This window comes from Amblyomma americanum, chromosome 5 (assembly GCF_052857255.1).
Source record: "Amblyomma americanum isolate KBUSLIRL-KWMA chromosome 5, ASM5285725v1, whole genome shotgun sequence".
NCBI classification, from domain to species: domain Eukaryota; kingdom Metazoa; phylum Arthropoda; class Arachnida; order Ixodida; family Ixodidae; genus Amblyomma; species Amblyomma americanum.
Window position 1 is genome coordinate 18,830,054 of NC_135501.1, and position 13,763 is coordinate 18,843,816.

A 13,763-nucleotide genomic window follows, 5' to 3' on the forward strand; every position below is an offset into this window, starting at 1 on the left:
AGCTGCACTGCATGTGACACATGGTGGTGGGGACAACATAGGGACAACACATGGGAACAATAGACAGACAGACTGGCGGGACGCCGATGTGTTTATTCAACTGACCTGCGCCAACAAAGAACTGAACAACTAGGCAACGGTGCTAAGAACAAACGTGTTCTGCGGTCGTCGAGGTACAGGATCATCACCACTCTCAGCCGAGTTCAATTTCAAGCTGATGAACGACTTCTGAGATAAGACTCTGAACCCATGGAAAAAAGCTTGTGTTGTGCATCAACCGTATCAGGCAACCATGTGGGCCATTCATGGCTTGAGCTCTGCAAAATCAGCTCAGGTCATGGTTGGGGACAGACATTGGCCTTGCATGAGGATATCCCTGCTTGCCGATGCAGGGCCATGCTCAGCCCTACAACAGCCTAAAGATAAATGACCTTCTGTACTACTAGTGAGTACACTAGAATAGCAGCTGTACAAAATATGTGAGAAATAGTCACAATGCCCAATTTGCATTTGCAACTGTGAAAAAGAAAGGGCTGGAGCTGATGGCAACAGACCAGTTAATTGTCCCAATGCCAACATACTTATGGGTGAAATCTGAATAATAATAATATTACATTGACAAAGACCAATGTCTAACAACAAGCAGATGCCATTTCCCCCGTCTGGGCGTTCTTGTCTATCTGTATGTCTGAAGCTGGCTTTGTGGCAGGCAGCTCACCTGCCCACCGAGAGGTGGACAACCTGCTCCCCATGTCAGGCGGCAGCCTGTTTAATCGAGAGACTGCTCGGGAAGAGCAACCTGGGTAGCAACCCAACCCAAGTCGATCCCACAGATGGCAACACCTGCTATAGCAACTGCTTTGTGTCACTGTGCCACAGCTCAACTGCCGACCAGGTGGCTTACTTGCGAAGGCATAGCAGGCAGTAACCAGGCGAGCCTGGGCCAGTGTGCCATTGCTCACCTGCCCACTGGGTGGCTTACTTGCCAAGGTGTAGACAATGGTAACCAGGCGAGAACCTGGGGTGCTAATTAGGTAGCACCGCCCCTAAGCTCACCGAGCTAAGTGGAATGAGCAGCAGCGGTTAGGAGGAGAACGTGATTCGAATGGTGCTTGCGCAGTAGCGAAGCGGTAGTTGGGGTGGTAGCCTGGCACCACCTAGTAGGTCGTAGCTCCAAACAACAACTGACGTCATGATAGCGCACATATCCACATTTGCACTGATTATAATTACTCAAATCGACTGACATTTTGTATTTTCACATAGCTTCGTTTCATTGCGTTTATGGGGGTTTAACATCTCAAACCAACTCAGGCTACGAGAGACACTATAGTGAAGGGCTCCAGAAATTCAGGGCTCAGCCATCTATTCCACATAGGCTTATTCATGTTCAGTGTGGAACTTCGTGCCACCTGTATGCGACTTCGCGTGACAGTTGCAAGCAGTGTCTGCTATAATAACGCTCCACACCCCGCCCTCGGCTCCCAGCTTCCATCATGCTTTCCATCACCCTCGTGGAGTGGGGCCAGCTTCTTTATTGGTGGAAAGTATCCCATAAACAGCTCTCTTCACAATTCCTCGGCTCGGCTGTTTGACAGTGCCCACCTGGTGTTGATGAAGGCAAGCAGCTTCCGGCGGCATTGCGGATCGGCGTGCCCCATCGCCCAGTCCTGCGGCGTCCGCCCCTGGGCGTCGCGCAGTCTCAGGTCCCCGCCGCACTCAAGTAGTTGCTGCAGCAGCGCCCGGCTGCCGCGACGGCACGCCGCGTGCACGGCCGTGGCGCCGCCGCCGCACCGAAAGTTGGGGTCGGCGCCCGCCGCCAAGAGGTGCGGCACAGCGGCCACCGCGCCTTCGGTGATGGCCGCGAACAGCGCGGTGCTACCGTTAGCGTCCACCGCGTCCACGGGGGTGCCTGCAACGGTCACCAACATCAGCACCACATCCACGTCTCCCACATCCCTGTCATTTACCCTGTGCCAGCTACGGCCTCCTTATCCCTAGCATTCTCTCAGAAGAGCACTCCGCTACCTTGGAGTGAACTTTCTCCAATAACAACTACTATCGGTTATGTTTAATTCTGCCCATTTCACCTTCTTCATAGTAGCTAGGATGTCATTCACTCATTTGTTCCCTGGCCCACTGTGCTCTCAAATTTCTTTCCCTTCACGTTACGCCTACAATTTTCCTTTTCACATCTCACTGCACTGCCCTAAACAAAATGAAACAGAAGCTTAGGTGAGCTGGTAATCCACTAATGAGAAACATCGCGAATTCCTTGTGTCTTCCTTCATCCCAGTCACAATTCACGCTGTTTCTAGTCATTAGGCAGTGCTCATCCTTACCCTGAACTTAATTTCAAGCCTTTTCGTGAGCCTCCACAGTTCTGTCCCATAGATGAATCCTGGCAAGAAACAATTGTTGCAGCTTTCCTCTTTTGTGATTGTGGCAAGCTGCAGAGTGCATGACCTGAGAGTACCAACAAATTCGGCAAGCCATTGTCACACTAAGCTGTCAGAATGTAGTGACGTCACATATGACATCAGTACAGAGCACCACACTGAATGGCTTGAGAACAGTAGCATCACAAGTATTAGCACGCACACACTACAACATCGAAAACTGGTAAACCATGTTGATTAGCAAGCTTGTTAAGTGAACTCAACGTTAACTTTCTAAGAATTACAGTTAGGAGCTTGATTGCAGCTGACCTGTAGCCAGCCAATGCGAATTCCCTGTGCACCGTGGTTCAACAAATTTCGGCAGCTATCTTCAATAAGCATGTACCACGAGCAACTTTCATCACTACGAGACACTCTGTGGCAAACGCACCATGTGACCTTCTATGTCCCGCCCACACTTCTGTGCTTGCTGCTTCTGAAACCCAGAGTGAGGAAAGAAGGTCCGCGACCATGGAGCGACTCATAGCGATTGACACCCCTTTGCAGTGCATGACGGTGAAAAATCGGGGCACTCGAGGTTCCCCCCTAGGGATATTGATGCTATAGCATTAATTGGTCTTGTCAGTGTCCTCACCTCGCAGATACGGACCTTGTTGAACAAGAAGCCTCCCTTGAACTAAGGTGAACGAACGTGCCTCGATGGCCTATGAGTAGTGTATCTGATGTGCGACCCAAAGGTCACAGGTTCAATTCCATCATGTTGGACTTTATAAAAATCACTTTCCATTATTCCAGCTGCATGTGTGATGTTGAGACCCTCTAAACTAATCTGTATTTTCTTGATACGCCAAGATGTTGGGTTCTCTGCTGAACAATTTAGACCCTTAATGCTACTGCATTAAAATATGTGGCTTAGCGCCCAGAGTAAGAACTAGGGTAAGAGTTAAGAACTATTAGAAATTAGTTTGTGGAAGGTGACCCACATTTATTGGAGATCCCGGTAGCCACAGCTGGTGAGCCGGTGAAGGGGGCTCGATCCTCGTTCGCTTGGCTTTTCTTAGCATATTGCAGTATCGACCAAGTTTGTCGGCCTATGATTTCGAAAGGCGCTGCTATGCACAGCATGTGTACGAGAGCAGACAACGCAGCAATACGTGCGTCACAACTTTTGGTGCCCATGTGACCAGGGTTGCTGCTCTTCCCTGATCGTGACGTCACAGCACACCCCGGCGCATATTGCAATAAAAAAATTATTTACCGCACTTATATGAATTGCGCAGCGTGTATCACACTTCCTGGGGTAATACACAACATTTGAAACAAAGAACACGCCAACCAAAAATTTGGTGTCTCCAACTCTTTAAGCTTCGCCTTTAAGAGTGGAATGCGACAGCGTGTTGCAGCACTGCCAGGGAGTCCAAGGAACACCATCGCCCGTTCGGCACGACGCCTTGCCCGTTAGACAAATCCCGTTAGACAAATCACTCCTTTTAGGTGAAACGGACGCGCGGAGCGGCAAACCACATAGAAGCGCTGCCAGGCGCCTTACCGAAACGCGCGGGACTCAAGTTGCAGTCGTAGTTCGCTGGCACATCGTTCTTGACAAACCCAATGCCATAAACGTCAGCATAGCTTCCACGCTGAACGAATGGGCAGCAAGCCACAAGCTTCGTGGTGAATGCCCTTTAGATGTGCACTGCGTTGTTTGCCGCTCACCACAGGGGCGTTATTGTGCCAGAACGTTTTCGACAAGACATTTCCGATGGCATCCTGTTGAAGCCAGGTGCGCTCACCCTGTGATTCCTGCGCGCCCACACAGCCCCACTGAGTCCCAAGGAGAGTACCCCAGACACATCACATCTTTTCCTTAAAATCACATTTTCATTTCATTTTCCTTTCCTTAGGCCGGTTCCAGTGTCCACAGAGATATGTGAGACAGGCCGCACTTCCTTTCCTTAAAACCAATTTTCATTTCATTTTCCTTCCCTTGCAGCGTTGTCCACCGAAATAGGTGACAGGCGTCCCTTCCTTTCCTTGCGCTGCCGTCGCGCACAATCTGTTGGGGCAGCGGCGAACATTGCGAGGAGGAGGAGGGATTTCTCGCTCAGGGCCGACGCCGACGACACTGGCTTTTCTGCGACACGAGCTCCTTAGCTGTCGCGTTAAAAGCGATCATCCCACCCGCGGTAGCAGCAGAAAAGAATGTTGATCCGCCGCGGAGCCTCAGTGGTTAGAGCGCTCGACTACTGATCCGGAGTTCCCGCGTTCGAACCCGACCGCGGCGGCCGCGTTTTTATGGAGGACAAACGCTAAGGCGCCCGTGTGCTGTGCGATGTCAGTGCACGTTAAAGATACCCAGGTGGTCGAAATTATTCCGGAGACCTCCACTACGGCATCTCTTTCTTCCTTTCTTCTTTCACTCCCTTCCTTCCCTTACGGCCCGGTTCAGGTGTCCGCCGATATATAAGACAGATACTGCGCTTTTTTCCTTTCCCCCAAAACCAATTATTATTATTATCAGAAAAGGATGCCGTGTGTCCCGTTATAAGTGGGCTTCGCCGGACCTTAACCTTTTGAAACGGCAGCGACAGCTAAGGTTATGCCTGATTGAATAGCACCCAGTTCGAAAGCAGAGTATGGAGCAGTGTGGCGCACCTTAACTGGTTTGGCGCATTTGGCCCAAAGGTAGCGTCACTGGTTGTAGTAACTCGACCAGTATATTTGGGCAGACCAGAATGTTCCACTTCGTCCGCTGTCCCGACAAATCAGTGGTTGTTGGGGGCAGGAAACGGCGCAGTATGTCTCGGTGGACACCCGAACAGCGCCATAAGCGAGAGAGAGAAAACTTTACTGCCGGAAAAGAAGGGTCCCTGGATTCTTAGCAGGAGGGCCAGGTGGCCGTTAGCTGATAACTGGCGGCGACCTCTTTGGCGCGCTCGATGGCTCCCGCTTGGACGGCGGGTTCCGAGCTGCGCAGCACTTCTGCCCAGGCTTCTGGTGAGGGAGCTTCTATAAGAGCTTCGGGATCCCCCGGACAGTCCCGTAGCATATGATCGAGGGTGGCCGTACGTGATACCGCAGTGAATGTGGGGTACGTCTATGAAGTTGGGGTAGATGTGGGCGTAAATGTACGAGTTCGGGTAAGAATGGGTTTGAGGTCTTCTCGAAGCCACCTCTTGGTGTCTGGACAGCTGACTTAATTGTGCGGGTTCTTCTAGAGAGTTAGTAGAAATGGGTAATGTCGCGGTACGAAATCACTGCCTCTATCTCGGATCCCCCATAAGGGAAGGGATAAAGGCGGGAATGGAAGAGGAGCCGTGGTGTAGGATTCGGGAATAATTTCTACCACCCGGGGATCTTTAACGCGCACTGACATCGCACAGCACACGGGCGCCTTTTGCGTTTCGCCTCCATCGAAACTCAGCCGGGTTCAAACCCGGGTATTCCGGCTCAGTAGCCGAGAGCCCTAACCACTCAGCCACCGCGGCGGGTTGTCCCGATCAGGGGCTTCCTCAAGAGCTAAATTAAGGGGGGGGGGGGGGGGGGAGGTGATGCGGAAAGCAGAGAAGAGATAGCCATTTTTAATTTTTTATTTGTGTCGATGTGTCGCGTAAGGACTAGCACCGTTTAAGAGTTTAAGAGTCGAACACTCGTGATGGAAAAAATTGTCTACCACGCGTAAAAGCAATAAAATTCGAAACATGACCGACTGATCCGGAGTTCCCGCGTTCGATCCCGACCGCGGCGGCTGCGTTTTTATGGAGGCAAAACGCTAAGGCGCCCGTGTGCAGTGCGATGTCATTGCACGTTAAAGATCCCCAGGTGGTCGAAATTATTCCGGAGCCCTCCACTACGGCACCTATTTCTCTCTTCTTTCACTCCCTCCTTTATCCCTTCCCTTACGGCGCGGTTCAGGTGTCCAACGATATATGAGACAGATACTGTGCCATTTCCTTTGCACCAAAAACCAATTATTATTGCCATCTTGAAATCTCGCACGGACAAGAAACGTTCGAATGCGAGTAGCAAGAGCTAACGTTCGAATGCGAGTAGCAAGAGCTAACGCTATTAAAAGGTGGCGAGGTCGAACGACGGGTCGAAACCGCCATGGCGTTCGTGGGGGCTACGATGAGATACTGCGGCAACAGGTCGCGAGTTCCGTTCAGGAAGGTGCCACGATTAAGGCGATTTGCAGAAGTTACTGCGTGGTAGCTGCACATTTGGCCCCTAAAAATTCACTTAATAAGCAACTCCCAAGCGCGAGTTTGAAACGACCAGGGGCGGTTTTGGCGTCCATCTGGTCCTCTGTCATTCAGATATATTCGCGGCTTTCAAGCGTCACTGGGAAGCGACTGGCCGGTTGACGACAGGACCTCACCCTTGCCAATGGTGAGGTGCATCGCAGTGATCTGTCAACAGCAGGCGACCGCACCAATGGCCGGGTCGCCTCCCACAGCCGCTTGGGCGTTGCGTCATTACTCTCCAGAGTTTGCTTTTCTGTCAGGGGAGATGTCGTAGGCAGTAACCGGCTGCTTGGCTTGGCTGCGCTGCTGCGCGCTCGCGGCGGCTGGCACGCGTCTCGTGCCGGTATTCGCCTGGCTGGAATGCACCTGTCCTGTTGGCATCTAAACACTGACCACTGCCCCAATGGCCTCCCACAGCCGCTTGAAAGCCGCGGGTGTATGTCTGAGTGACCACTGATAGAGGATCAAATGGACGCGAAATGCAGAACGGACAGCTTACAGAGCACGGCCCCAGAACGCGTTTCATTCGGTCCTTTGCTCATGCGGTCGGGCCACGTGCAGTGTACGTGGAAAGAACGCGCCCACTTGTCTGCGCAAACATCCCTAACGCCCATGGCGGACCGACGAATGACGAGCTACCGCAGCGGCTACTTGCGTCTACGGTGGTCGGCCGACCAATTGGCGGCTCCTGCGAATGCGCAGCAAGGCAAGGGCCGCGACCAGATAGGCCGTGCCGGTGATTCGTGGTCCTCTTGTGACTGGCGTCAAGGTCAAATGAAATGAAACGTTACAAAAGGGAGGCCGTCGAAAGGCGCAGTAGGCAACAGTGCTGACACAAGATGTCCCGTAAGCAATGACGCGTCGCTGCGCTTTCATTGCGGCATGCGTTCGCAGAAGTCTGTCACCTGTTGCCACCCGTTCGACTCCTGAAAACAAGTCGGCGAGAACTGAACAGGGCAGCGCGACCGAGCCGGTACACGTTGCTGCAGCACTTGAAAAGGCGCAGTACGGGCCACATTTGTCAGATGGCAAGCAGATGCACCCTCTTACCACGTCGACATTTCAGCGCTTTGGACGCCTCTGCGTGAAAGTCCCCACAAACAAATAACACGTGCTGCTGGGATTTGTTGAGCATCTACGCAAGCGTGGGAAAGAATGCTTGGACTTAATAGCATCTGTTCGTATCCCTCTTACGTGATTCCTACGCGCTTCAATTCCTTCCAAGGCCAAACGCACGCTCCATCTATTCCGAAAAAAAAAAGAACACCCCGAAGAACGCGCAATAGAGAAAAACAAAGCAGTTGCGTTTAATGCAGCGACAACAGAGCGCTACAGAAGCAAAGGGGGCGAATAAACCATGCAGCATTGCTCGGCAATACACAGAGAAGCGTAGCGCTAAGTCAGGTCCAGTAAGGAGGCAATCTGTGAAAACACTGAAAACAATCAGTGAGGCTTAATTCAGTTTGAACAGTTGAGTTTCCACACCTGTCAGGCCTCGAAAAACTGCCTGTGAACGAAGGCCAAAAAGGAGACAGCGAGCACAGAGAAGGTACGCGGTTTTGCTGCGTCTCAACATACACAGAACACGAGCCGAAAATCCCGCAACTAACCATGCCCTCAGCCAGCAAGCTCAAACTCGGCCGCTGCTACAGAAGCTAAAACCTCTCGGCACCGCGCGTTTGATCCCGAGCACTCGCAACACCGTCATTACTTCCCCGCATTTAGGGCGCCGTGGTGGCTGAGTGGTTATGGCGCTCGGCTGCTGGCCCGAAAGACGCGGGTTCGATCCCGGCCGCGGTGGTCGAATTTCGATGGAGGCGAAATTCTAGAGGCCCGTGTGCTGTGCGATGTCAGTGCACGTTAAAGAACCCCAGGTGGTTGAAATTTCCGGAGCCCTTCACTACGGCGTCTCTCACAGCCTGAGTCGCTTTGGGACGTTAAACCCACTAAACCAAACCAACTTCCCCGCATTGAGTCAGCAGCTCCAGCAGCAGCGCCAACTCTCGCCCCCGAGATGTTGGGAATCACTTCTCGTTTTGCCACTCGCGTTCTTGTTCGCTTTCGCCATTCTGCCGCCGACAACCACTGCCAGTACAGCTGTTACAAAGCAATCACTTTCGGTCCGGCACTGTCGCACACAATGCAGACATTTCATAAACATTCACCAATTCAGGAATGCACCTGACCGACGCAAAAAATTATATATATATATACACACACACTAGCAGAGCTGTGCTAAATTCGTATCAGCGAGAACAATGAAGAGGCGAGATGGGCAGAGGCCTAGATAATTCGATTTTTTGCTGAGCGATGCAACATTCAGCAAAAAAAAAGGCGCTCCTAAAACATAGGCCAAATTGTGAAGCGTGACCGAGGGAAGGAAACACGCGCGATTCCGTTAACCCACGAGTTGAACTCTGTCTGCATACGACCGATGTAACCCATGACCAGCCAGGCGCGGAAACTCCTGCAGCTACTATGAAACGCAACATTAAAACCTAACCCGACAAGCAGCAGTGCAAGTTCCAACCATGCCAACAAACACGACCACCGGGAACATTAATTTGAACACGCGAACACAAGGCGCTGCGCGTTTCGCAAGCGTCCCTCCCGAACAACGCGAAAAATCTGCGCGACACAAGGCCACGCACGAATGAGTTATCGAGTAACGAACGATCAACACTCGCTGGGCAACGACACAGACGCGCTTCCCGACCGCTTACCTTCGGCGACGAGCCGCGCTATGAGTCGGCACCTGTCGTGGCGGACGGCGTCGTGCAGCTTGGTGCCGGAGGCCATGACCCACAGCACGTATTCCACAAACAGCGCAAAAAAGACGACCACGACCGTGTCAACGGGAAGCCACTCGAACACAAGGCGACGGGCGAAAAACCGTTGCGGCGGCGGCGGCGGCGGCGCTCGCTGCTTCCTCTGGTTGGCTTCTCGGCGGCGCGAGCCTGGAGAGGAGGAGGAAGCGCAAACCCTGCGGTAGCAAAGAGGAGGAGAGACTAGAACCCGGCGTGGGCTGCGCTCATTGGCCCAGGCCTTCGCCAGACATTGAATTCGAACGTGGACGAGCCGTGAAGCGAGGGCCCAGCCTCGCTTGTTCGTTCTTTCCTTGCTTTCTGCCCCTACTCGTCCGTTAGGCCGTTTCACAAATTCAGCGGCATTTGCCCTGAGTACTCGAAAAAATTGTAGCGTTTAACGTCCCGAAGCCGCACAGGTGCTTCGAGGGACGCCGTTGTGGAGGACCTTTGGATTAATTGAGACCGCCTGGGGTTATTTACCGGGCGCTAACGTAGCCCAGCACATTGGCGCTTTCCTGCTTTTCGGCTCCATCGAAACGCGGCCGCAGCCGGGAAGGAACTCGGGCCCTGCGGCTCAGTAACCGTGCGTCACAACCACTGAGACATCGCGCTCGGTCTCTGGGCGCCGCTTACTGATCTAATGAACTTTTATACGCCAAATCCGGTTCGTGCACCGTTGCCGCGACACGCCGCGGTGGCTTGGTGGTTAGGGCGCTAGGCTACTGAGCAGGAGTGTTCAGGTTCGAACGCGACCGCGGCGGCCGAGTTTCTATGGAGGCGGAACGCAAAAGGGGCCCTTGTGCTGTGCGATGTCAGTGCACGTTAAAGTTCCCCAGGTGGTCGAAATTATTGAGCCCTCCACTACGGCACTATTTCTTCTTTCACTCCTTCCTTTATCCTTTCCTTACGGCGCGGTGAGACTGTCGAGAGAGTTACTTGGCCATTTCCTTTCCTCAAAACCAATTTTCATTTCCGTCGCCGCGTTTCGATGGAGGCAGAACGCGAAAGGCGTTCATGTGCTGCCCATTGTCAGCGCACGTAAAAGAACCCCAAGTGGTGTAACTTCTTACGGCGTCCCTCAAAGCCCATGCGCTGCTCTGAGGAGATTAAACGGTAAACACGTTTTTAAAGCCAAGCTGTGTACCTTTACCGTCCAAGGAAATTTTCGTGTCGGCGGCGCTGTCAGCAAAAAACGCCAGGATAAAAATTGTATGCTACTCCGAGGGGAAAATTGGTCAACAGCATAGAAATCGCGTATCATACTGATCATAAAGCAGTCGTAATGTAAAAAATGAAAAAACAACAACACGATTAAAAAGTACAAATTAAAAATAAAATTTCCATACACTTAAAAAATAAAATAAAAAATATGTACGGTAAACCCCCTTTGAAAACGCATACAGCCTATAGCGCAGTACTAGTTTTCATTAAGAAAAACGCAAAACAAGCATCCAAACCACATCATGGATAAGGCACGTGTGAACAATGGGAACACCGTTTCACCAATTCAACTCAACCGATTACTATTCATGGTTCATGCACTGATTTAACCTTAGAAAAAATATCTCTAAAGTTAGAACTGAAAATCTGTCTATATCATACTGGTCATAAAACAGTCGTGAATGTCGTTGTGAAGTAATAAAGGGTAATATAGATACATTTCACTTGTCTCTGGTTCCGCGCTTTGTAGAGCCACGTGTGTGAAATTTCGAGTGACGTCGCAAATGGGTAATTGGGTGTCGTTTTACAGCTTCGCGGTCCAACCACCTTAACAGCGTGAATTGGAGCCATAATTTTTTTTTCGAGCCTCTATGGTTCCAAGAGGCATTTGTGAGTTCGGCCGATGCGGGGCGGCCTCCTTTTAGCGGTATCCGTGGCTGTCATACTTGGGGCTGAGATTCCAGGTTTGCAGTAGACTGTGGTTAAGCGGTAATTTGTAGGTACTTCACACACCACGCATTCAGACATGTCAAGGAGGCATGCCCCTTGGCGTTCGGGATTGATTCGATTAACTGAGTTGGTACGTCAGGGTGATGATGATATAACGCGTTTATTGAAACAGTCTTCATGTTAGGCGTTTAAGAGGTCCTGGGCCAAGGTGACGAGGGCGCGTTGCAGGTTCAGAAATCGGCAGGCGAGGCAGATGGGCCACGGTGGGTGCTGGGGGAACGATAGGCAGGGTACTTGGAAGGCCAAGTGGTACTTTGTAACGCAGTGTTCGATATCTGCGTATGTGTGTGCGCAGAGATTGAGCAGTGAGGTTTGTAAGTGTGCCCATACAAAAAGTTTGCCTGGTGTATGAAGGAGATTATATTGCATTCAGCGAAGAATGCGAGCTTCATGGATGGATAAGGATGGGTGTGGCAGTGGAAATTCAGCCAAGTGCAACTTTGCTGCATGTAATGTTCGTTCACAGTGAGTTTGTAAGCCCTGGCTGCGTGCACCGTAGGTGGGCTCGTGCATGGGATCCCCGGCGCCCGGTTTATAGCATCGCAGGCAAGCTGGTGAGCCTGCTGATTGTCGGGAATGCCCATCTGTCCAGGGATCCACCGAAGGGTCACCGGTCGCGGGCTCAATGCTGCGAGGGCGACATCTAAGGCCGGTCCGGTAGGGAAGGGGAGGGATCTTCCGTGAAAGGCACGCAGAGCTGCCTGCGAGTCTGCATAGACTACGTATGCGGGTGCAGGGATAAGGTGGCGAAGTGTGATGGCATCGGCGATCCAGCGTATCGCGAGGGCGAGAGTGGAGGGTTGGGTGGTGTATGGACCTGATGTGTGAGTGCTGGTTGTAGAGAGGGAAGGGCGGAAGAAGAAGAAGCCTGCTGTGGAGCCCGCGGTTTCCGTGAGGCAGGCGTGTGTGTAGGCCACTTCCCTAGTGTCCAAAGGTGGCTTGCGGTTGTATGCTTGGCGGCGGCTGCGCGCGCGTGTGTGTGTACATGTTGCGTGGAATGGGTGCGAGGCGGAGGTTGGGGGAGGGAGGTAGATCGGAGACTACAGTGGACCTAGGAAAGACATGGATGCGTGGGTGTCTGGGATAGTATCCACGTGGTGTAGCTGGTGAGCTGGACAGACGAATGATTTGTCTTTCCCGGTGTAGGTTAAGGAGGCCTTGAAGAGGGTAGAAAAGGCCTGTTCTGTACAGGGTGTCTGTAGAAGTCTTAGGGGGAGTCCTAGTGTTGCTTTTTATAGTGTATTAAAGGCCCAGATTAGTTTGTGTTGTGTGCCAGGAAGGGGGCAGTAAGGGATGTAGTATAGGAATTTGTTCAGGGCCAGCGCTTGATCTAGGCGGCTGGCGTGTGTCTCGGTGAGGCCGGCATGATTTAAGACTACGCGGTGAAGTGTGTGATTGAGTGGCATGTGCGTATGGACTGATTGATGGCCGAAGTGAAAGTGTTGGAGATCAGTAGCATAATCAGGACGCGACAAGGGTCGACGCGGCGGATGCGCTGTCCGGCAAGGGCGAGGGAGAAAGAGGGGTTCATAGTCCGTTGGTATTTACTGCGTGCTATGAGTAAGTTCAGATTTCTCCGGAGCTGGTTGTAAGCCCGCTTGGGAGAGGTGTGTGGAAATAGTGTTAAGTGCCTTTTGGAGTGTGATTAGGACCTCTCCCGGTGAGCCAGTGGCGGTCCATAAGGTGAGATCGTCTGCAAAGAAGAGGACATGAAGATCGAGTATATCGGCTGGGACTCGGGCTAGTGGGACCATGCCTAGGTTAAAGAGACTGTGGGAGAGGACGGCACATCGCGGAGTGCCACGACTGAGTGGAGTGAGACAGTTCGTCGAGATAGCGGATGCGGGCAGATTGGTGGGAGAGGACAGGGTTTATTGGTTAGACTTGGGAGAGGCCTTTGCCTTGCAGTGGGCGCAGTGAGGCTGATGTGATGTAGAAGGAAAAGGTCTTGGGTGGATAGTGCTCTGCAAAAGCCAGTGAGGGTTGGGGGGGAGGTAGTCGGTGGTCAGAAGATGGTGGTGGTGGTGAAAAACATTTATTCAAGGTTATTTACAGGAGAGAGTGGGGCTGGCCTTAAGAGCCACGCCCTTAAAATTCTAGGAGAGGTCCCTAGCCCGGGACCTTTGTGGCTTATGTGGCAGCTCGGGTCCCAGCGACGAGAGCTATTTGGCTCTCTAACGTAGAGCAGCCGAGCAGCGTAGCCTCGCAGCTCTCTCAGGCAGGTGATGGGAAATGGGGTAAGCAGGATTAGAGGGGCATGCCCACACCATGTGGTACACGTCCGAGAATGCGCCTCCACAATCCCGGCACTCCCCGTTAAAAGCCGGATTAAAATATTGCAGCAGTGCCGGGCGCAGTACCGC

The 13,763-nt window shown here is 52.3% G+C and overlaps 1 protein-coding gene across 2 annotated transcripts in view; it reads right to left on the reverse strand.

Annotated features, from left to right (window-relative positions):
- The window catches only part of LOC144132311 (inactive serine/threonine-protein kinase TEX14-like), a 150,870-nt gene extending 141,300 nt beyond the window's left edge, over window positions 1-9,570 (reverse strand). Inside the window, exons 1-2 of one of the 2 annotated variants that reach the window (XM_077664632.1) lie at window positions 9,367-9,570; window positions 1,606-1,912 (exon numbers count right to left, since the gene is read on the reverse strand). In XM_077664632.1, the coding sequence (XP_077520758.1) occupies window positions 1,606-1,912; window positions 9,367-9,442 (383 nt within the window). In that variant the 5' untranslated portion in view covers window positions 9,443-9,570. The remainder of the gene's footprint in view (window positions 1-1,605; window positions 1,913-9,366) is intronic. The other variant, XM_077664631.1, reaches the window with a different exon arrangement.
- Window positions 9,571-13,763: the final 4,193 nt, after the last annotated feature.